This window comes from Molothrus ater, chromosome Z (assembly GCF_012460135.2).
Source record: "Molothrus ater isolate BHLD 08-10-18 breed brown headed cowbird chromosome Z, BPBGC_Mater_1.1, whole genome shotgun sequence".
In the NCBI taxonomy this organism is placed as follows: domain Eukaryota; kingdom Metazoa; phylum Chordata; class Aves; order Passeriformes; family Icteridae; genus Molothrus; species Molothrus ater.
This window is the reverse complement of record NC_050511.2, coordinates 56,449,206-56,472,293: the sequence shown is the minus strand read 5'-3', so window position 1 is coordinate 56,472,293 and position 23,088 is coordinate 56,449,206. Positions and strand designations below refer to the sequence as shown.

At 35.8% G+C, this 23,088-nt stretch overlaps 1 protein-coding gene across 4 annotated transcripts in view; it reads left to right on the top strand.

Moving 5' to 3' along the window:
* The window catches only part of DMXL1 (Dmx like 1), a 77,076-nt gene that overhangs the window by 39,508 nt on the left and 14,480 nt on the right, over nucleotides 1-23,088 (top strand). For 2 of the 4 annotated variants that reach the window (XM_036402707.2, XM_036402706.2), the window contains exons 20-35: nucleotides 98-267; nucleotides 1,468-1,565; nucleotides 2,253-2,418; nucleotides 3,205-3,457; nucleotides 5,136-6,226; nucleotides 6,483-6,674; nucleotides 7,888-7,964; nucleotides 8,141-8,268; nucleotides 9,723-9,971; nucleotides 10,343-10,456; nucleotides 16,176-16,339; nucleotides 17,281-17,420; nucleotides 17,764-17,849; nucleotides 19,635-19,836; nucleotides 21,073-21,190; nucleotides 22,461-22,523. In XM_036402707.2, coding sequence (XP_036258600.1) covers nucleotides 98-267; nucleotides 1,468-1,565; nucleotides 2,253-2,418; nucleotides 3,205-3,457; nucleotides 5,136-6,226; nucleotides 6,483-6,674; nucleotides 7,888-7,964; nucleotides 8,141-8,268; nucleotides 9,723-9,971; nucleotides 10,343-10,456; nucleotides 16,176-16,339; nucleotides 17,281-17,420; nucleotides 17,764-17,849; nucleotides 19,635-19,836; nucleotides 21,073-21,190; nucleotides 22,461-22,523 — 3,311 coding nt within the window. The remainder of the gene's footprint in view (nucleotides 1-97; nucleotides 268-1,467; nucleotides 1,566-2,252; nucleotides 2,419-3,204; nucleotides 3,458-5,135; nucleotides 6,227-6,482; nucleotides 6,675-7,887; nucleotides 7,965-8,140; nucleotides 8,269-9,722; nucleotides 9,972-10,342; nucleotides 10,457-16,175; nucleotides 16,340-17,280; nucleotides 17,421-17,763; nucleotides 17,850-19,634; nucleotides 19,837-21,072; nucleotides 21,191-22,460; nucleotides 22,524-23,088) is intronic. The other 2 variants (XM_036402709.2, XM_036402708.2) reach the window with 1 other exon arrangement.

Genomic DNA, 23,088 nt, shown 5'->3' with positions numbered 1-23,088 from the left:
CCTGTTCCCATCCCTTTATCTTCAGATTCTGGATTATTTTATTAATGAATATGTTCTGAATTTTCTTTTTCTTTTTTTTTGAATGTTCATTGTACAGGTTTATCTACTAGTCACTTTGCCTGGGCATTCCATTCCGTAGCAGAGGAAGAGCTCCTGAGTATGCTCCCTGCAGTGCAGAAGGGCGATCCGACATGGTCTGAGCTCAGAGCTATGGGTGTAGGATGGTGGGTTCGAAACATCCACAGCCTGCGGAAATGCATAGAAAAGGTAAACAGAGCATTCTAAAAAACCCAACAAAATCTTTCCAAACAGCTGTTCTCCAGTGTTTACCTTCTATTTATGTAGTTTTAAGTTGTTAGATAATGAAGTTTTTCTGAGTGTTCCATGCTGTGTTTTTTTGTATCTAAGCTGCTCTGTATGAACATGAACCTCTATATTTAACTAATTCTTTTTAGTACTTTAGACTTCAAATTCCATTGTGGAGTACATTTTTTGCTCTTAGATACTTCATCTTAAAGGTAATATTGTACAGTGCTTATTGTGGATGCTCAAGATACAGATGGAGCATATAGTTGTTTTTTACAGCAAAATTGAGAAACAAGTAATGGGAAAAGGTTCTTCTTAAAAACATATCAGATGTGGGAACAACTAAGATATTATATGTACATCTGTCTTGCAAATTGATTATTTTACATGATAAAAAAACCTTTCTATTGTTTTGTTTTGGCTTGGTGATTTCATTTGAGGGTTTTGTTGAGTTTTTTATATTAAATACTTTAATAATCACAAGTGTGGTAATAAGCCTAATTTCATTATCACTTGTTTTAAGCTCTTGGAAAAGCCAAGTGTGCTGAGCTAGAAAATGACATGCACAAGATACTTTGACTACAAAGCACGAAGTGGTAAAATGCATGTCTCTACTTTTACTTTTAAATCTTCAGTAATTAATCATTACTTTATGAAACTGCCTTGCATTAAAAAAAATTATTACTTTAACTGCCTTGCATTAAAAAAATTCCAGATATTCTGGGCTCGAGTTTAAGATTATCTTACATGGCACTTGGACTATTCTTGCTGCCACTTACCCTTTTTCCTCTCCACCTTCCAAAAGCAATCACTGGTCCCAGCCTGTTTTTCAAGACTCCATCTTGCAGATGCAACTAGTAAATTAATAGTAATAACTAATAAATTAATTTTGCTATGATTTTAGAAACTGATTTCAGATCTAGGGATTCCCATTTGATCTGCACAAAAGCTTCTTGAACTGGAAGAGCATGGGCTAAGTGATATCAAACAGGTTGTTGTATCTTCACATGTTCTTACATTGGACTCATAGTGACAATAGGGATCCTGTATTAAAGAGAACTTCAAAGCACTATGGGGTATGAGATGCCAGAAGCACCAAGAATCTAATTTAAGATTAATTCAAATTGTGATTGTTTTTTTGCTTTTGAACTGTCTTCTCAGGTGGCTAAAGCAGCTTTCCAGAGAAACAATGATCCACTTGATGCTGCCATTTTTTACCTTGCAATGAAGAAGAAGGCTGTTATCTGGGGATTGTACAGGTATTCAAGCTTTTACATGGAATTTCACACTGTCTATTTTAATTTTTTGGGGAAAAAGTTGAATGTGATTGTAATTCAAAGGAAGCACAAATTCTATCCTTGAAAGCTGAGGTTGGATTTCTAAACTAGTCATTACATTGAATGAGTAGTTTCTAACCTTCTTATATTTACTGAAAGCGTTTAGTTGCTATTTCTGAAGGTAGGTGCTGCAATTTGAGATTTTAGTCTCAAATCTCCTGTAATTTCAATTAGTGCTTAATTCTGATTTACTTTTGAGGACTAGCAGTGTAGTGTGTAAAATGTCATGTCTGTCTTTTACATAAGTGTTGTTAAAAATTTTACCTGCAGATCAGGGGACTGACTTATGTCTTCCGAGGTGTAGTTTGATACAGCAATTCAGTGTTGCAAACCTTCTGAAAACTAATTTTCATTGTCACTTAAGAGCTCACCTCAAGAAAAAAAGAGATTTTCTGTATCAGGTTATTGAAAATACCATGAGGTTTTGTATTTATTGATGTTTCTGCTATTTTTAAATAAGTAGCCTTCTCAAATCCCAGTGTGGTGAGGGACTTTGCATTTCCTAATTTAAAGATCTGTGTAAAATTATACTGACATCTGCAGAAATTAAGAACTGTAGTGTAACTAATAAAGAGTAAAATGTTTTTATCAATTATCTTTGCTATGCAGGTCCCAAAAAGATACTAAAATGACACAGTTTTTTGGAAACAACTTTACTGAGGACAGATGGCGTAAAGCAGCCTTAAAGAATGCTTTTTCTTTGCTTGGCAAACAGCGGTTTGAACATTCTGCAGCGTTTTTCTTGTTGGCAGGACACTTAAAAGATGCAGTGGAGGTAATAAAATTTTCAATGTTTAAGACTGTTATATTGTCCCAAATGTACAAATACTTTGAATGCAGTTTGCATTTTGCATTAATATGACCCCTGAAGCTTCTTATGCTTTCAATTTTTTCTCTTCTTTCCCACCCCAAATAAATGATAAATACAAAACCTTCATCTCTACATTCTGATTCCTTTTTAGCTGTCATATTACTGTTACTGAAAAGTGACACAGGTAATTTCTCTGCTCTAATACTAAGGGGCTTACCTACAGTTAGCCTCCTTTCAGATTTTCTACCCAGTCCTATAGGAAGACAGGCATAGTTTTTCATTACGAAGTTCCAGATGTGGTGTTTTGGCAGAGATGAGGATTAGCTCCTTGAATCCCTATACAAAAAAACAAAGCAAACACAAATTATTTCCTGGGTCTGATTGAATTGCATAATTGTGAGGAAATTAATCTCTTTGATAATAAAGGATTTGTTCTGTAAAGCTTTGTAGCTAAAACAACCAGAATCCAGAGGTAAGAGGTGGCATGTGGATATTGGTAATGATCTGTTGAAGCTGGTTGATTTCAAATATCTGTTGTCATGCCATACTTAAACTGAAGAAATGCAAATCCAATCTTGCATGTGATACTTAGCTACACCTGTTCTGCTTCGTTCCTGCTCACTATTTGTGGAGTTGGTAGACCTACTTACTTTAATCTGAGCAAATTTATGTCACTTCTGCCCTGTAATAATTTTAAACTGAGGAGAAATGACAAAGTTTGATCATTTTAACATACTTATTTTTAATTAGGTCTGCCTTGAAAAACTGCATGACATTCAGTTGGCTCTTGTAATATCAAGACTTTATGAATCGGAGTTTGAAGTGTCTAGTACTTACAAATCTGTACTACAGAAGAGAGTTTTGGGAAGTGTGTCTACTGGAAAAGAGAGCTCAGGGAACATTCACTGTGACCCTTTCTTGCGAAGCATGGCATACTGGATTTTGGAAGATTATAGCAAGGCTCTTGACACTTTGATTAAACATTCTGTTGAAGATGAAGGAGGTAAGAATATAGGTATTTGGCCTGTTGACTTGATTTTAAATATTTGCTCATTTAAGCCACAGTTTCTTGAAGTGTCATCTGAACAAAACCAGGTACCACACGGTTCCTCACCACTGTTAGTAAATATTTGCTGTAGCAATCTATGTGGACTTTAATAGCAAGCATGGTTACTGTATTATTGTTACCCTGTATCCCATGGATGCATACTTTGTCCTTTAAGCATGTGACTATCAAGATACTGGAATGACCTTGCAGTAATGCAGCTGTTTTTCCAGAAGCAGTCTAAAGATGAAGAGAAAAATTAACTTCTTAAATTAATTTGACTACATCACAGCCTGAAACAAAATTTTTTTTTGGCCACTTATATAGGAGACTCTAGAAGACATAAAGGCCTAAAAGCTACAAAACACCATTTTTAATTAGGTCTGCAAAACACCATTTTAAATTAAGTCTGCCTCTGTCATGCAATTTTTCAAGGCAGACCTAATTAAAAATGGTGTTTTGTAGCTTTTAGGCCTTTATAATGGCTGACTACAATAATAGACTTCCAATAGAAAGGTTTTGATACTTGAAATGGTACAAGGAGGCCCATGTGCTGCCTGAAACAGCACATGAGTCTCCTAGAGCATTTCATTTCTATGTTCACTTGCTGGCTTTATAGGCCTTCTAAGAATTAATTGTATTATTTCCTAAAGCTAGTGTTTTCATTGAAGTTAAATGCTTCAAGTCCTAGGTGGGTAGCTGGTTTCGGTTCTGGCTACTGAGAGAAATTTGAAGGGGATAAAAAAAGGCTCAAATACTGGAATTGGATAACTAATTCGTGAAACTGGTTTTTCTATCTTGATCTCATCTTTCTGTGAAAAATCATTTTAAAGTGTTGCTAATTCTTCTGAAATCAGTTAATGGCTTGTTTGTGGTGTCTTGCCTTATTTTCTTACCTAGAATGTGCATTTTTATGTAGCTCTCTCTGTTAATTGTCACCAGTTGTGCTATAACTTCTGATAGAGGAGAGTGTAAGGGTTTATTTCAGCTATCCTGAGACATTTGAAAGCTGTGTGAATCATGCTATGCTGATTGTTATACCTCCTCAGGTTTTTTTTTTCTTGTGGACATGAAAATGAAATGAGTAGGTGTTGCACTGCTATGTAATTAATTTATTTGTACATAGTACTGCTACCATTATGCACAAATGTTGTAGGTTTCCTAGTTTTATTGTAAGTTGTGTTTTTTTGAGATGTAGACAAAATAAAAAATACTATTCCAATTTTTTAAAAGCAACCTTAAATAAAAGAAGTAAGATATTGTCTTATTGTCATTTAGACGTGGAACATGGAGACTTCAGAAATCTAAAATTAACGGAAAAGTGGCTTTGTTTGACTTCAGTAAACCTGGCCTGACTACAAGGAAAAGAAATGGTAGCTGTTTTAATTTAAAAAGTCATGCCTGCTGCCCCCACTCTGCTTGTTTGTAGTAGGTTTGGCAATGTTCTTCCCACTGAGGTATTCACATGATGAAGGTGGAGAGGAGGGTGCAGTGAAGTAAACCGTAGAATGGATGTGTGAAATAGACAATAGAATTGATACTAAGACCTAAAAGCCTTCGGATGAACTTAGGACTTTGCAGATTGATTATTTCATGCAGAGTGGTACATTATCCTCATGCTGCCATATCTTTTCAGATGAAGGGGATGGCTCATCGAGTTGCAATCCTGCAGTGTTTAACTTCTATAACTACCTAAGAACACACCCTCTCTTGCTGAGGCGTCATTTTGGCTCTTCTGACACATCTTCCACACACATCTGCCTAACAGTAGAAAATGGATTAGCTGACAAAATCAACCTAGGTGAAAGACGGCTATTTTTCACCACTGCATATGCTCATCTAAAAGCTGGTTGTCCTATGTTGGCCTTAGAAGTGTTATCAAAGATGCCCAAAGTTGTCAAGAGGTCAAAGTTATTCTGTAAATCCTCTAGTTTAGTGGAAACTAGTAAAGATTTCTCACCATTATCTCCAGTTAAAGAGTTTGAAACAAAAGATCAAGCTTCCAGTATTGATTGGTCACAGCCAATGTTCAATGGTCTAGGTTCATCTTCAGATTGCTCATCCGGAAAACATTCAAGTTCCACTCTTTCCTTTGATTGGAGCCAGCCAAGTGCTCTATTCCAAGATGAACAATTGCAATTGCAGTCAGACAGTGATGAAAATGAAGAAAGTGAAGATTCTTCCCTGATAATGAAAGAGCTAAAACCTCTGAAGAAAACTGAAAAAATACATGAAACAGGTTCTAGCTACACAGAATCTTTTAGTATAGTTGATGACAAAGATATTCTGAGTCCATCAGAAGATATAATTTCAGCACAGCTGAAGTTTAGGGCGTGCCTGAAAATCCTTACTGTGGAGCTTCGTACGCTATCCACTGGCTATGAAGTTGATGGTGGAAAGTTGCGGTATCAGCTTTACCAGTGGCTTGAGAGAGAAGTGGTAGCTCTTCAGAAGACCTGTGATTATGGTGTTGAAATAGACGAGATACAGTCAGGGGTGTGCGGGATGCCAGAGGAAGCTACATTACGTGAAAACACTGAAGACTTAGCTGACCAGGAAAAAACTATGCTACAGAAGGAAGACTTTCAGAAACGACGTCAATGGCTTCTGAAGTATCAGTCTCTCCTCAGAATGTTCCTTAGTTACTGTATACTTCATGGCTCACACGGTGGAGGCTTGGCATCTGTCAGAATGGAATTAATTTTGCTCTTGCAGGAATCTCAGCAGGTATGTGGGGAAGCTTACTCTGCTTTAGGTTTGTAGATTTATTTGGAAGTGTTTTTTAATATTTTTGAAATTTTCCTACTGTAGCATACACGTGTTTTTTAATAAATCTGAATCTGTTTTTAACAGGACTTTTTATGTACACTGTTTATTTTTTGTTGTTGTTTTATGGAATACTTTTCCCTCTTTCAAAAGTTATTATGTTCCCTTAAAGAATATGTACTATTGCTTTGTGTATGTGTTTCTTGCTTGATTTTAGGAGCAGTCAGTACAGATACCTTCCAGCCCTCCACCGGAGCAAAACTCTATACCTCTGCTATTTGCTTGCACAGCTAGTGCCAAAACAGTGGTGGCTAATCCATTGCTACATCTTAGCAATTTAACTCATGATATATTACATGCTATAATAAACCTTGATTCACCACCTCATCCAGATACTCAGAACAGCAAGGTATGTATTTTTTTATAATTGCGTTGTTGTTATCGTCTGGTTTGCTGAAGTCACAAATTCTTATTTCAGACAGCATGAGAACTTTATGCTGTGCTTGTTTGTGACAAAGTCAAACCATGAAACATAATCATTTTCTGTAGTACTTATCTTGAGCTTAAAGAAATGTCCAGTGATCATCGATCATTGTTGAGGTGTTGAGCATCTGGTTCAACAAGCTGTTGTAGATTGGCCTCTCTCAGAACTGGATATTTGTCCAAGAGGACATTTTAATGGAAAACATGTTATACTAAACCATCAGCATAATATTTGTCTTTATGACAGTATGTTCATTACTTCTTTTATGTTAATGGCAGATTCTGCATTTCATTCTTAAACATAAGTAAAATTAAATGTTTAAGTACAAAAACTGAGTGCCAGCAAACTTCAATAAACCTATACTGTTTTTTGTGAAACAGTATGTGTTTGTATAGTAGTTTTTAAAAATTATTTCTGTAAGATTTATCCTGTATTTAACTTTTGACTGGAAATAAAACTCAGTCTTTCCCGAAGTTTTGTATTGTTAGGTCCCAGATCATGTCTGCTTTTACTAAGGATTTCTAGAGAACACTAAAAAGATGGCTTAGTCCTACTTAGCTTTGTTTTAGAGGGAACAAACAAATAAATACAATAAACTGGTTTTGCATTAATGGAACCTTTTTGATTAACAGCTTCTCTAGCCTTTTAATGTTGGTGTGTTCTGTGAAGAAAATTAAGAAAAAAGTATCAGCTGTATTAAAAGTACAATACTGAGTAAATTGAGTGTGTGTCCAAGAGCTGCACTAGAATTGGTCAAAAAGTAAGGTGCATTATAGTTTTCATTCTGAAATAAATTCTTTGTATTCTGAGCCAGCAAACTGCTGCTATTTTAGGGTGTAATTACATAGGACTATTGAATACAGGCTTAATATGCTGCTGTTTAATAATTGAAAACATTTCAGATGGAGCTGATCTGTGATTATGTGTTGGTGGGGTGAGTGAGTTTTCCGCCATCCTTTTCATAAGGTGTGAACTGATTTGTCTGATATAAATTCTGAAGCAAAAGGTGGCTTTGTAAGTGCATAAGGACTTAGGCCTTTTGTGTCCAGTGCTTGTTACACATCTGTATGCAGAGTGCTGTGATACTAACCACAGCTCACTTTGGCTGTAATGAGTTCTGTATAACTTTGTCTTTCAGATATATGTAATGCATACCTTAGCAGCGTCGCTCTCTGCTTGCATCTACCAGTGTCTCTGTGATGGCCACAACTACAGGTAAAGTCTATGAAAAGTGATTTTTAGACAGCTCTCTCATTGCTGTCATGGTAATGGATAGGGCACCAGAAGGCCGTGATCACACTTGCCTACATCTAGAAAGTGCTATCACTTGAATAGTTGTAAACGTACTTTTAAAAATAAATATTATTTCCCTGTTCTTCTCTGTTTCACAGCTCATTTCAAGCAAATCAGTTCACTGGAACGGTGTACCAGGCTGTCCTATTAACTCAGTGTCATTCTTTAAGAACAGCAAGCTTAGAAGAAACAGTGACTCCCAACACATCACCTGCTCAGTGGCCAGGTATCTAGACTTGTTTCTTTCCTCTTAAGGAAAACTGAGTTATCTGGATCCACTGTAAGAGCACATGGCTATGACTTTCTAGTAGTATTTGTGACAGCTGTGTTGAGTTCTTTGATTAAAATGTTGTGGGTTGTTTTTGTTTTTTTTCAAAACATGTAAGTTACTACTTCTGATTATTCACTAAGTCAAGTTGATTTATGTTGCTTTCTTTAACTAAAAAAATGTTGGTGCTGGATCTAGTAAAGAGAGAGCAGCTAAACAGGAGGTAGGGTGAAGTCATGTCCTGCGTGTGCTCTACTTGCACCGCCTGTAGCACTAGTATCCTACTTCTTGAGTCCTAAGGACTGGGAAGGCTGTCCTAGTTTGTGCTCCAGCTAAGAATTATTTTACCTTATGGACAACTTCTGAACTACCTTAAAACTATTAAAAATGAGACATTTATAATAAATCATGCTTTTCTGTAGCTGTAAAATTAATGTCAGATTTCAGGTAATACTTAGAGTGTGCTGACATTTATGCTAGTTAAACTGTGCTAGGGAGCTACATTAGAGGGAGTGTTATCAATGTAGTACATCTAGGTATGGGCTTGAGTTTACAGCACTAACTTTAATGTAAGCGTAGCCAGGAAATGTGCTTACTTATTATGAGAATTGTTTCTTAAATCAGAAAATTCCACTTTAAAAATCTTTATGGATAACCTGAAACAGCCTTTGTATTTGATGCTATGTCATTTTTTCTTTTCTGTCAAACATTGTCACTGAATCTAGAGATTTTATCGAGAAACTAGCTTGTCATCTGGTTTCTTGTTATTTAGTTAATCAAAGGGTTAAATTTCTGATAACTTGGGCAAGGAATTGTTAGCAGTTGCTCTTATGAATCACCTTGAACTGACTTTTTCTATTTTTTAGTAGATTCACATGCTATGTGTGCAAATTGGAGAGCATGACAAAAAGCAGAATTCTTTGGCCATGACTATGTGCACTTTTACTTGTGTGCACAAAGTGTCACATTGAAGGCACATGTGAAACTACACCCTTTTGTGGGAGCATAAAAACATTACGAGAGGTTTAGTATTGGGTGAAAGAAGACTTGCCAGACAATGTGTAATGCAGGTTGATGCCCATGATTTTTGATTGGTTTTACCACAGTAAAGTGAGAAGATAGAATTTCAGTTTTCAGGATTATAATGTCATTATAATAATTGAAAAAGTCTTACGCATTTCTTTAACCATTAGTCCAAGACAGAAAGCTAAAAAACTAATAAATTGTTAAAAATTAAGAGCTTCCCTCTTTCTCCTGATGTTTTCAACTTGGGTTTCAATGTGTAGAGCTTGGTATTTTTCTACACTAAACATTACTAAGTAACGTAGGTTGCCATACAAAATTATAATCTGGTGTATGTTCACACACACATCTGTGCTTTCTTAAAGAATATGTTTATTTTATATAAACAGGAATGACGACTCTAATACGTCTCTTGAATTCTGCTGGTGAGGAAGCCCAGCCAGGTCTCACAGTTCTACTTTGTGAAATTCTAACTGCAGTCTATCTCAGCCTGTTCATCCATGGCCTTGCAACACATTCTAGCAATGAGTTGTATAGAATTATGGCTCATCCACTTAACAACAAAATGTGGTCTGCTATCTTTGGAGGAGGAGCTCATACACCCAGCAGAGGACAGCAGCAATTAAAGACAAAAACTGGTCAGTTCTCTTGTTTTGTATATATTTGTCTTCTGGGATTTTTAAGAAAATTATGTGACTGCTGAAAGCTTAATTACTTTAAGTAGCTTGTGTTCAATAAGAATTCAGTATGGTTTTTGACTTGCATAGAAAAACAAGGATCTGAAATAATTCGTGTAGATATTGCGTAGAAGAGTGAAGCAGAAGTGAATGCTTCTGAAAAAAGGTTTCCAAGTAGCACAGCTGCTCTAGTATGAGGGAGTTAAATTGATTTTAGAGAGTTTCCAATCCTATTACAACCTACTTTGTGTTTATTTTAAAGCTTTCCAGTTCTCTTCTAACTGGAATATATTCCCATTTTACAAATACAGTATGTTTTCTCTCTTTGACAGGTAGGCACTTCCCAATGCCTAGCCCACATCAGGTAGTAGTGTTCTCCATGGAATGCGTGGGGTTTTCCAAATCCCTTGCCTCCTTCAGTACTCATAGTCCTACCAAGCCTTCAGGCAAGATACTAGATTTAGTATTAGGCCTCTACATGCAGTTTGCTATGTGTGGTTTGGTTTTTTTTTTGCATATGCAGAAAGACAGAAAAACTTCTGTTTGCAAGCCATGATATCAAAATTTGAAGTAAACTTTGTAACTAAAGAAGCACATAAATTGGGCCTTTTTAAAAAAAGAAAATTGTTAGCACAGTAGTACCCTTATGGCTCTTCATTTGAAATAAATATTGAATACAAAATTACTATGACCATGGTTTGAAAAGATCAGAAGTGTTTCATATCTTTTTTGGAGAGCTGCTTGTTTTGCTTTTTGAATATAAGCATTATTGTGCATGTGGATTTCTAAGTGTTCATTCCAGACATTACAAGTGAAGGGCATCTTGTTGATATTCTTTAAGAACCCTTTAGAAAAGCAAACAATCTTCAAGTTTTAAATTTAGGTGGTGATAAACTATCCTCAGGTCCAGAACAAATTCCTGTAATGCTTTTATTTTTCATATGTTATGTGCTTTTTGATTTAGTTTGACTTCTACAAAAACAACAGCAAAAATGCTACAATTAACTAAGTTTTTAAGAGAAGATTTTGTAAAGACAAATTTACTTAAGCTCTGATGATTTTCTATATCACATCTAAATATATATGTAGAGAGACAAAATGTAGCTTTCTATTAAAAAAATTAATATTTAGATGTATGCTAACATATCAAAATGATTTGCCTTCCAGTTATGGAAAACTGTAAATGTGGTCTTAAACAGATATCTTCATCAGACTTTTAGAAAAATGTTTTCAGAGCAGAGATCTTTACCCCAAAGTGAGCTCTTATTTTGATTAGTTTTCTCTGTGGTATTGAGCAAGCATTTCTCTCTATCACTTTAGTAAGGTTTGCTGTCACAGAATTGTCAGTGAAGCTTTAACTGGCTTTTGTTGGAAATTCTGCTAACTAGATGTTGGTAACTCTATACTAAACTGTGTTAATATTACTGCTACCACTGGCTTAAAATGCTAAGTATTTTTACAAAGAAGTGTATTCTGAAATGCATACTAAATATGGCCTAACTGCTGCATGTTTTTTTGAAGGAGGAATGCTGATTGCCTGATTACAGGTTTAATGAAACTGTTGCTGGAAGAATCCAAAAGCTCTACCTAAAAATTGAAGGGAAGAAGGAACATTTTTAATACTAGGTTTTAGGGATCATCACTGAGATAGGGGCCTAGAGCTGTTGTGGGATCTCTATCTTTGGAGTTACTCAAAAACTTGAACAAACGAGGCCATCAATTACATCAGCCCTATTCTGAGCAACGGGTTGGACTAAGTGTCTTTCAACCTATGTAATTCTAGGATTCAGGACTACGTGTTTTTCATGTGTGTTTATGTAAAGCAAATTTGGGGGAAAGGTATTTCTCCAAAGCCCTTTCTTGGTCATATTGAAAAAAAATGGTGGGGGAGAAAGGGAAAAAAATAGACCTCCAATGAAGCAGAGGGATTAGGATTAAAATAAGCTACATTTTTGTGCCTTTACTTTTTCTGACACCCAGCAGCAAATAGAAGTGACTGGAATGCTTATTCCAGCCAACTAGCCATATTGTTCTGTAATGTTATTTAGATTTTTTTCTATGTCTTACCATTTTGTTATGCTTAACTAGACTATTTTCCCTTATGTTTACTTTTAGATTTTTTGTGAAATGCTTCCACTCTCAAATGGAGATTGAAAGCTAAAAATTCTGAACACTAATAATTCTAATACAATAAGACTATGCATGTCCTCTCCTCCTTGCCTCCCCTCCAATCCTTTAGTACATATTTAAATGTGGGTATTGATCTCCAAGTTTGAAATTTCTTTTAAGAGACGTTCATAATTCCATGTACAGCATTGGTCAATAAAGTTATGTTATTTCCCTTTCTGCTCTTTGCTTTAGTTGACTTGAGCATGTAGTAGCTTTGAATATAAAATTTCACTTAAATAAATATGCTCTTTCTTTTAGACTCAAATGGTAAAAACAGGAACCAAAAACCAGTATCTGGTAGTCTTATAAATCCCTAACCTCTATTAGGAATTATTTTTTATTGGAAACTTGTCTTAGTGCCTCTGTCACATAACAATCAGACAGAACAAAGCAGTTGGAATGCTTTTCAGCCATGTTTCTTGTTTTTGCAGTTGCAGCAAATGATTTTGGCAAACAGAACTAGCACATGGTGTTTTGTTTTCCAAGAGGCAGTTATCATCTAGAAAACAACCTTGTTGTTGATTATAGTAGATTCTTTTCAGCATCACATTTACTATATTTCACTTGAAATCTACCTAAGCAAACTGTTTTATAATTTAAGTCTATATAGAGATGGTAAGTTCTTTATCATCCAGAAGGTTCTTAAGGAAGAATATATGTTTGTTTTAACAGTTAGAAATCCATAGCTTCATTTCATATATTCAGTTATTCCATGCTGCAAGAGTAAATGAAGGGAAGTTGAAAGCAATCTGGCTTTTAGTTCTTCCTGGGAAGGTTGAAAGTAACAGATTTTTTTGTTATTATTGCATGTCTTAGGACCAAACAGAAATTAAAGGATTTTCTTTGTGTGAAATAGTGCAATATTCTTGGGAAATAACATAAATTTTACTTTTGTCTTATAAGTAAAATGGGAGCAAAGATAAATGTTTCAAATAAAAAATGAAACACATGTAAATGATTTTTAATTAGAAATAAATGAGAAATTTGAAAGTGTGTGTAATGGGTAATTTGAAATCCCAAATTACAGTCAGAACTTTAATGACATTTTTAATGTAGTTATATCTTTTAGAATGTATAAAAAGAAATCTGCTTTAGTGGTGTTTGTCAAACTTAGGTGGTTGTTCTTTCATTTACCTCACATACTGAATTTTTTCCAATGGCTAGCCTGCAGTATTCTTAGAAATACAGAGTGATCCAACACAAAGGAATAAAGTACTTTTTTAATAAAAAAGTAAAAACTTACACTTACCTTTTGAATTCTGCTTAGAAAAACAAACTTCAGGCCTATACTTGCTCATTTCTGTATCATGCAACACTTGCTCCTTATTTCATGCCTAGTGAATTTCTTTTATTTTAAGTAGTTGCTAAAGTTTAGCTGGAAATTCATAGTGATGCATGTGCATGCTCATTAACTGATAAGTTTTGAATAATGAGATGAAAATGCCTTGTACTGCAGTTGTTGTGGTTTTGACTTATAGCACAGGTAAGTGGATTTCAAATACTATCCCTAACAGGAAAAAAAATTATGATACAATATACAAGTGCAACACATAGTGTTATGATATTCCTGTTTCAAGATGAAAGATGGGATGTCTTCATCTTTTATTAGATTCTATATATGAATTCTTTTGTGGCTGTTGTGCTTTAACCCCAGCCATTACACCCTGCCTCCAAATGTCCTCCCCCTTCCTCCTCATTCCCCCCACTTTATGTACTGACCATGATGTCACATGCTCTGGAATACCCTTTTGGTCAGCTGGGCCACCTGGCCTGGCTGTGTCTCCTCCCAGCCTCCCTGGCACCCCCAGCTCCCTCGCCAGGGTGGAAGTGCAAAAGCAGGAAAGGCCTTGGCTCTGTGTAAGCCCTGCTCAGCAATAACAAAACATCTCTGTGTTATCAACCCTGTGTTCAGCACAAATCCAAAACACAGCCTCACAATAGCCACTTGTGAAGAAAACTAACTCTGCCCCAGCCTCAACCAGCCTAGTAGTTCAGCTGCTTGTGATGATAATGCTTGTCATCATATGTAGTCAAAAATCTTTCTGAATCCTGGAATAATATGTTTATTCCTGGTCCAGAAATGACCAGAAGTAATAAAAAAATTCCATTGACTAGTGTGAGTACAGAGAATTTGTCCCTTTGAAGAAAACACATAAAAATTGTGAGGTATGAAAATCCTGGAAGATTTTTTTTTAAAAAACCCTTGTATTTAAATCTTAATGGCCCAGAGTTACAATTGCACTGTTGGTTCGGTTTGTGTTATGCGCAAATAAGTCTTACATATGGAAATAAGTGTTTGTAAATTACCACTGTTTTTCTTTTGTTCAGACTGTTAGACTTTGTTTTCAAGTGATTGGAATACCCATAAGAATTTTGAAGGACATTGTCTTTCAGGCACCTATCAAGACTCAGAAAGTCTCTTGTGGATAAAACACTAAAAAAATAACGGTGTAGTAAATGCTTCATGGTAGTTTACTCCAGGAACAGATAGGTGTGCTGGCTCTTCTTTTGCCATCCTCAGCATTATTAATAGGAGAAGGTAATTTTGGAAGCTTCAGTGGTTGTTAGTTTTGATGTTCATGTTAGTTCATTATTGCAACTGGTCTGGCCCAACATGTTGGGGCTTGAACTCAGTGATAGAGATATCTGTCCCTCAGGTGAGCTCTTTAAACCTACAGAATTGCTTTCTTGGCTCATACTTATTGCTGCTCTTAAGGCAGCCCATATTCCTGTCTGCTTAAGAAAACTGACTCAGCTAAATCAGTGTTCCAGGTTTTGTGGACTCCAAAACAATGTTCAAAAAAATCAACTTCCTTTTTATCTTCATATTTAAGCTTTTTTTGTTTTACGTAAGTCCTGAACCCCCTCTTAGGTTTCACTGTAGAAACTGGTCTCTGCACATTCCATGTATGTATTTGAAAACAGAATAAAAAAATCTTTAAAAAACCCCAACCATACAACAACAGCAACAAAACAAACACAAGCTCCACCTTCTACAATCAAGTAGGAAGTTGATTCAAGTCCATTTTCTTGGTTACAAAAGATGGCCAACAAATCTCCAAATGTAATTTCTTTTCTCCCTTGTTGCTTTCACTTCTGATGTGTTCTGGAGAGTCAGAACACTGACAATTGGTAACAAGTGACAATTGGTATCATTCTTCCTCTACCAATAGAAAGGCTGTATTGGAGTATGATTCCTAACAAGATCATGAAGTATTGCAGGGTATGAGGGGATACAAATATGTTAAGATATTCCTGAAATCTTGAATGAGCTATTTCCTTCAGTACTGTAATAATCAAGAATGAAAATAAAACCTTCCATTGACACTTCTTAGTTGGAAAGAAGTCACTGTTGGGGCAAGCGAGGGAACCTCTCTGCTCCTTGGATTTAGGGTGTTACTGCAAATAATTAATCTTTCCCTATTTAATAAGTTGTGTATTAGATTGTGTTAGTTAAAATGTTATCTTTTATATTTGCTGAAGAAATGTATGTCAGGGCATGTGGATTTAGCAGAATTGGACTACTTAGAAAAAAAATACAGATCTCCACTAGAGGGACACATGGAGTTACAATTTGGAGCAGGAATGGCAAGCTTACGTATTTGCAATATATATTCTGAAAAACAAGTCTCCTGGCTTGTCTTAAAAGCTAACATAATCAGTATTCAGTAGTTCTTATTAAATAATTTAGTTTTGCAAGATCGTTGGCTTGAGTGATAATATTTGTCACCTTTGTAAGAAGAGATCTTCTCATGTGGTTATGGGTGTATTATTTGCAGGGAGTTTTTACATTCTGGAGTTCTAGTTATATATTAGTTTTATGTATTTGAGGATTAAAATTCTCTATGTTTAGTTGTTACATAAATGCTAAGGTGAAATTCTGAAAACTTGTCATGATGGAAATTTTTACTTTTCATTACAAATCTGTTTATTAAAAGCAATAGGGAGGTAGAGCAGAAGGTTTAAAGCAACATACTCTCTTTTCTTCTCAAATAGATGATGGAGAGAAACAGCAAAAACATTACAGGCTTTCATCAAAAACCTCTGCAAAAGAGAGTTCTCAATTGCCTGCATTGCCATTGGTAGACCAACAATCATCATCTTACAAAGAAAGATTTATCCCTCCTGAGCTTAGCATCTGGGATTATTTCATTGCAAAGGTAATTTTTTGCTGTTTTGACAATTAAGTGTCTTCTATCACTTCTAGATTGGTAGTTTTTCTCAGTCATTATTCTAGGTACTGATGTGATAGAATCTGCTTGTTTTTATGGCTCACATTTGGCTTTTTCTAAAATGGATCCTATACATATTTTTGAAACAGCTTTCTTGAAAACTGTTGTTATTCAAGGTCTCTTTTTTCAGATAATGATATGAACAAATACTGTTGATTTTTATAATTACAGTGTACAAATGTGTAGATAATTACGGGTCAGGTATTTAGGGGAACAAGGAAATGTGAGAAGCATTTATCAGCTATTTCAGCTGGGTGAAGTGCATATGCATACCCCCTGGAAATCAAATTATGTTGCCTTGCTAAGTCCATTGTGGCAGATCTTTCTTTCTAGAAAGTTACATACTTCTGTGGAGTTGTACACACATTTCTATATCAAGTGTCATCTACATAAGCAAAGTAAGTGTATTTTAGGCTGGACAAAAAAGAAAATGCAAATACTAAATAGCACAGTGAGGCAATGATAAAGGGCTGATCATAAATATGATCAGGGAGAGGAGAGGATTTCTGTGAGCTCTTAGAAGAACTGAAGAGAATACACCCTAGTGGTTTTGGCTTCTCCTGACAAGCTTGTGTGTCCTACATCTGGTTTGGTATATCTGGCAAGAAAATAAGACGTCAAAAAGAGCTAGTGTTTTCATTTTCAGCATTAGAATTTTTCAGTAATGTAAAAAATACTTAAGGTGTTAACTTATGTATGTAGTGCTTATGGACCATGAGGTACAACTCCAAATGTTACTAAATGGAGTAAGATGATATGTCTGCTTTTCATAAAAAGCTTCAAGCATTGTAACTATTCAATTTTTAAAAGGTAATTTAGAATGAGATGTTGGCTAGAAGATATTTACAGAATTTTTTTGAAATTTTTAGCCATTTCTTCCATCACAAAGTGGAATGGAATATGATTCAGAAGAGAGTCAGGAAAGTGATGAAGATCATGAAGACAATGATGGAGATATGTTTGCATCAAATTCACATAACCAAGAGCATTCTAATTCAAATTCTTACAGGTAAGTAACACTTCAGAATGCAAGATATTTTGCCATGTCTAGACTTGCATTTCTGCTTTTTTATTTTTGAGATAATATACCTGTTACGTTATATTTTCATGTATTACCCAGTAATTAACTAACTGTAGTTAATTTTCAAATCATTATTTTATTCGTTTTATTAGTATGTTGTGTAGTAGTTGTGATTTTTGAATTCAAAGTACCTATAATATTCTGAAGTATGGTTTGTAGTTTTCAGTAGTTTATAATGAAGATTTGAAGGTCTAAATTTAAAACCTAATATTGAATAAGTGAGAAAATTATTTTCCTATTAGTAAATGACTTACTAGTGCTTTCTTGTTAGTTGGTCACTGATGAGATTGGCAATGGTTCAGCTGGTACTTCACAATTTGAAGATTTTCTACCCTTTGGCTGGACATGATCTTTCAGGTAATAAGCGGCAGAGTTGTCTCTCCATACCTAATCAGCACATTAAAATCAGCAATGTGTTGAATAATATGCATATGTGGTAGCTTTTAGTTCAAAAGTTCTTAGTTTTTTAGTGATATGGGAATAAATATTCTGATAATGTTTATCATACAGCAGGTATATTTATGAAATGATATTGTGGGTGGCTGAGATGAATGGGTGAGGAAGAATGCTCAGGTCTCCCTGTACTTATGTTTTCTTTGCTTTTTAGTCACATAAGAATGTTTGCAATATTTATTTCCTGGTACAATATTTATTTCCACTATATTTTGTGATTGAAGTAACATCATTCCTACTCCTTGTTTCATAAACTCATAGAATGGTTTGGTTTTGGAAGGGATCTTTAAAAGTCATCTAGGTCCAACCCTGCCCACCACATTGTGGACAGGGACATCTTTTACTAGATAGTAGTGTTGCTCAAAACCTCATCTGACATGACCTCCTACATCTGGGGCATCCACAACCTCTCTGGCAACCAGTTCTAGTGTCTCACCATCCTCATCATAATAATTTCTGTCTTTTATCTGATTGAAGCCTACTTGCTTGGTGTGAAAACTGCAGGCCCTAGCACTATCACTGCAGGCCCTGGCAAAGAATCTCTGTGTCTTTCCTGTAAGTCTACTTTAAATACTGAAAGGCTGCTGTATTGTGTCCCTGGAGCCTTCTCCAGTCCAGGCTGAAGAACCGCAGCACTCTCAGCCTGTCTTCACAGAAGAGGTGTTTCAGCCCACTGACGTGTTTTTGTTGCCCTTCTTTGGATCCCCTCTACAGGTCCCTGTCATTCCTGTAGGGGGGTCCCCGTTCATGGATATAGTATCCCAGGTAGAGTGTCACTAGAACAAACTAGAGGGGCCAAATTCCCTCCCTTACCCTACTGGCTGCTCTTTTGATGCAGCCCAGTATGCAGTGGGCTTTTTGGTCTGTGAGCCAAGTCATGCCCAATTTTTCATCCACTGGTATCCCTAAGTCCTGCTCCACAGGGCTGCTCTCAGTCTTTTCATCTCTCAGTTTTGGTACTGGTGATTGCCCTGACACTTGTCCTTGCTGAAGCTTGTGAGAGTCACATGGGCCCACTCCTCAGGCCTGCCAAGGTCTGTGTGGGTGGTATCCCTTCCCTCCAGGAAGACAGCTGCACAGCTCACCCTGGTGTGAGCTGCCTGCAGGTTTCTCTCGCTATCCTTTTTATGCCATTAGCAGAGACAAGGAACAGTACCAATCTCAACACGCATCCCTGTGGCATGACACTTGTTACTGATCTCCATTTGGACGTTGAACCATTGAATGTAACACTTTGGGGGATGTCATCTAACTGGTTCCTTAGCTGTCAAACAGTCCATCCTTTTTGCTCCATTTTCCTTGCCCTCCAGCACAGTCAGTTCACAATAGAATGCCACTAACAGATTAGTTGGGCACAATTTGCCCTTTATGAAGGTCCATCAGCTTTCTCTTATCACCTGCCTGTCATCCATATAACTTGGTATCTTCCAGGTACCAAGGATCAGTTTCATAATGATCCACTCCATGATATAATCTCTTCAATACTGGAGAAATCTGTTCCCTTTTTTTAGCAATAATAGCCCTAAGCAGTTCATCTTTTTATACTTGCAAATATCTACTTGAGGTTTGAACAAAGCTTCCTTGTGGAGATATTCCTAATAAGCTTCAGTCTTCACCTGCTGGAATTATCTTTATCAAGGTTATAACAGAAAGGGGAGGGGTTTTATTATTATTTACTTCTCTTTCTAGAGCTTCCAGTTAGCTCCCCGATATGCCATGCAGTTTTGAAAACTTTACAGCGCTGGGAACAAGTTCTTCTCCGACGTCTTGAGCTGTATGGGGGTCCACCTCAACATTATATTTCAGTTCATGCTTCTGAAGATGCCCTTGCTGCTGGTCCTGCGTTGCTTCGCCACAAAAGTTTACTCGAGCCTACAAACACTCCTTTCAGGTGAGTCTAATATCTGTAAACACTGACTGTAATATCTTTGATATAAATTGAGTATTAGGTTGTTAGTGCACATGATAGATTGCAATTTCAATAACTATATGAAATGAAGGGTACATGTCAGATTTCATGCATCTCTGGTTTGAAGCAAGAGCAGGAAAAATGTACCACAGTTTTTAATTTTTTTAAATTCTTTTACTTACGCTTAACATGGATTTTGAGTTTCTCCGGAAAAAGTATGCTTGACAAAAAATGAAGAATAAAACATTCATCTTGAGAGATAATATGGATTAGTGACAGTGAATTAAATAATTGCCTCACCTTTAGAGATAATAAAATTACCTCACAGTCCTATCAGTATTGTTACCTAAATTCAGAGAAGAAATACTTACCATTTATAATATTTGCATACGTATGATTAAACATAATTAGCCAAAAAAGTGTGCTCTATCTCTCAAAGTGTAATTTTTATATAGATTTCTGCCTTTTTAGTGTTACTGACACTTGTGGATTTCATAGACAGAATACAGAAAGTCTGGCTTTTTATTGTAAAATATTTAATAGTGGTCACACTTTTAGTAACCCATGTTGCTTAAAAGTGATCAGTTTAACATGTATCTGCTGTCTGACATTATTTTTAAATTATGATTTAAAGCAATTCAGAGTTAATGGATTTTGGCTTGTCATAAGCAGCTATATATAGCAGCTATATTTGTATTTATAATTTTTGCTTGAGTGTGTCATTTCTAGGGATAAGGATAAACATTTGAATTTTGATCTGATTCTACAGTCCTTCCAATTTTGTTACTAAAAAATCATGGATGCTTCAGAGAAGTTACACAGCTGATGATGTGTTCCTAGCAGGAAGTGTTAGTCATTCATTGTCCATATGAAAGGATCACTCTATAGGACTTAACAGAAATTATTCATATTCTAAAGAATGAGCTGCACTAATAAATAATCGATACGCTGCTCTTACCATTATGTAATCTCTTAAAGAGATTTTCTCACTTGTCCTTAGATAGAAGGAGATGATGCTACATACTCTATTTCTTCTTCCTTTTGCACCTCCTCTCATGAAGAGGGTATTAAAGTGCTTTCAGATTGGTCTTAGTATACTGTCTACAGGTCTCTAGTTTTGCTTCAGCATTTTTTCTGACTATAGTTTGATTAGAATATAAAATACTGCACTCTTGTATAAGTATGCGCACGGTGCATTTATTCAACTTTGTTCTGTAGATCTAGCAGTCACGTTGCGCTGTCTGTGAAGAGGCTCTGGCAGTACTTGGTCAAACAGGAAGAAGTCCAGGAAACTTTTATCAGAAATATTTTTACCAAGAGGCGATGCCTAAATGAGGTTGGTATGGTATATAAAATGCAGAAAATACTGCAGGTCAATCTGTCAATTTTCGTTCAAGTTACTTGGCTGGCTTGTTTACTTCTGCTGCATGAAGGGTTAATGTATTTGTCAACGACTCCAAATCTACAGTATTTCATACAAAAAAATACTTGTGCCTTTTTCATAAAATACAAAAATAATCAGACTTTGACTGTAAAATGAAAACCAGCACAATGTTGCTACAATCAGTCTCTTCTTTAAGATCAGTATAAAAGCTGCCTCAAAAGAAGGACAAAATGGACCATTTCAAAGATTAAAACCAGTAATCTAATGAGCCAGAGTATCTGAAGTTTTAGTTTGTCCCTGCCGTAGTCACCCTGGCTTTTATCCACTGCTTATGATCTACCATGTTAGGATTCAATTTTAATATGAAAAGTGCTCATGCAGCAATTAGTATTTCTGTCCCTGGTTATTTGTCACAGTGTCTAGTTGGATTCCTGTTCCAGATGCAGTTAGATGTTTTTAATTTTGGTTCTGTAATGAGCTTTTGGATTTTTTTATCTCACTTTCCTTCTTTTTCTTACTTACTGCTGCTCCTAATTTTGAAAGAATTGCTGGTATTACAGAAAAACTGTAGCATAGCAGAAATGGAGGAGAAAGAAGCAGATGTGAACAAATTAAATATGCAAGAGAAAGAATATTCATGACTAGTAAAGCCATGACAGCAGAGAGTTCTGCATGACCTAACCTTTGTCCTGTCACAACTAAAATATTAGCTTGTTTGGGTAATGTTGGCTAATTTTGTTCCCTACAGAGTGCAGTTAAAAGGAAAGTTTTTCCTCTTTGCCATTAAAGTGCACCACTTCTGACCATATCTTATGTTAACGCAGCCATGTTATGCTGTATGGACAGATATTGTGGAAAATTTTAGATGTGTTTTATATGTTTCAAGATAGGCTCACAGCCTTACAGAGCGTAATTTGCTTTATTTCCTATCTTCTGGCTGATAAAATGTCAGTGTAGACTGCTTATTTTTCAAGAAATTTTGCTTTTGGGATGGACACGGTGCTGTTACGGTACAAAGTAAATCAGTGTATTCTGTACTGAAAACAGAGTTTAGAGTTTGTTAATTATTCTTACTGTATAAAATATGCACCATGTGTTTGGAGACATGCTGTTGTGTTTCAGTTGTCCTGTGTTGGGTAAATAACAGGGAATGGAGGATTTCCTTTCTACCATGCATGTTATCTTTATGCTTTGTTTTGTGGTGTTTCTTTCCTTGGTGAAGTCATTAGAGGAGCACAATGACACCGTGAAAAATTCCGCGGTGGAGGAGCCCATCATCAATAAGGTACACAGTAATAATCCTCAAATTTATTAGACCTAATATAATTATGAATTTTTTTTTGTCTAAATGGTGCTGATCTCACTTAAAAAAAAAAGTCTTTGCTCACATAGCAAACAAACTTAAAAATTTAAAAAATGCAAGGGATTGAGTTAAATGGTTTCAGAGTTTGTCTGAAACTTAATTATCTTAGCTGCATTAACCAGGTACAAACAATATCTGTTATCAACTTCTTAGATTGGCCAAGTGAAGAGCTGAAGTTGAGATTTGCCCAAGTGACAAAAATTCAGTAGTAATATGATTGATACATGGTACCTACAGAACCTTGGATCAGTATGAGGTACAATAGCTGCTTTTAAGTAAGGCAGTGAGCTGCACTTTGATCAGATTTTTAGCATGATACAAGTTTGCTACTGAAAGCTTTCATTGAACCTTATTTAAAAGATGGTGACAAATCAACCCATATAACAGTGTTTTAGCGACCATCTTGAAGGATTGGTGTGACATGCTGAAAAGGTAGAGTACTATGCCTAGATACTCAAATGACTACCATATTCCTTTCTTTTACAAA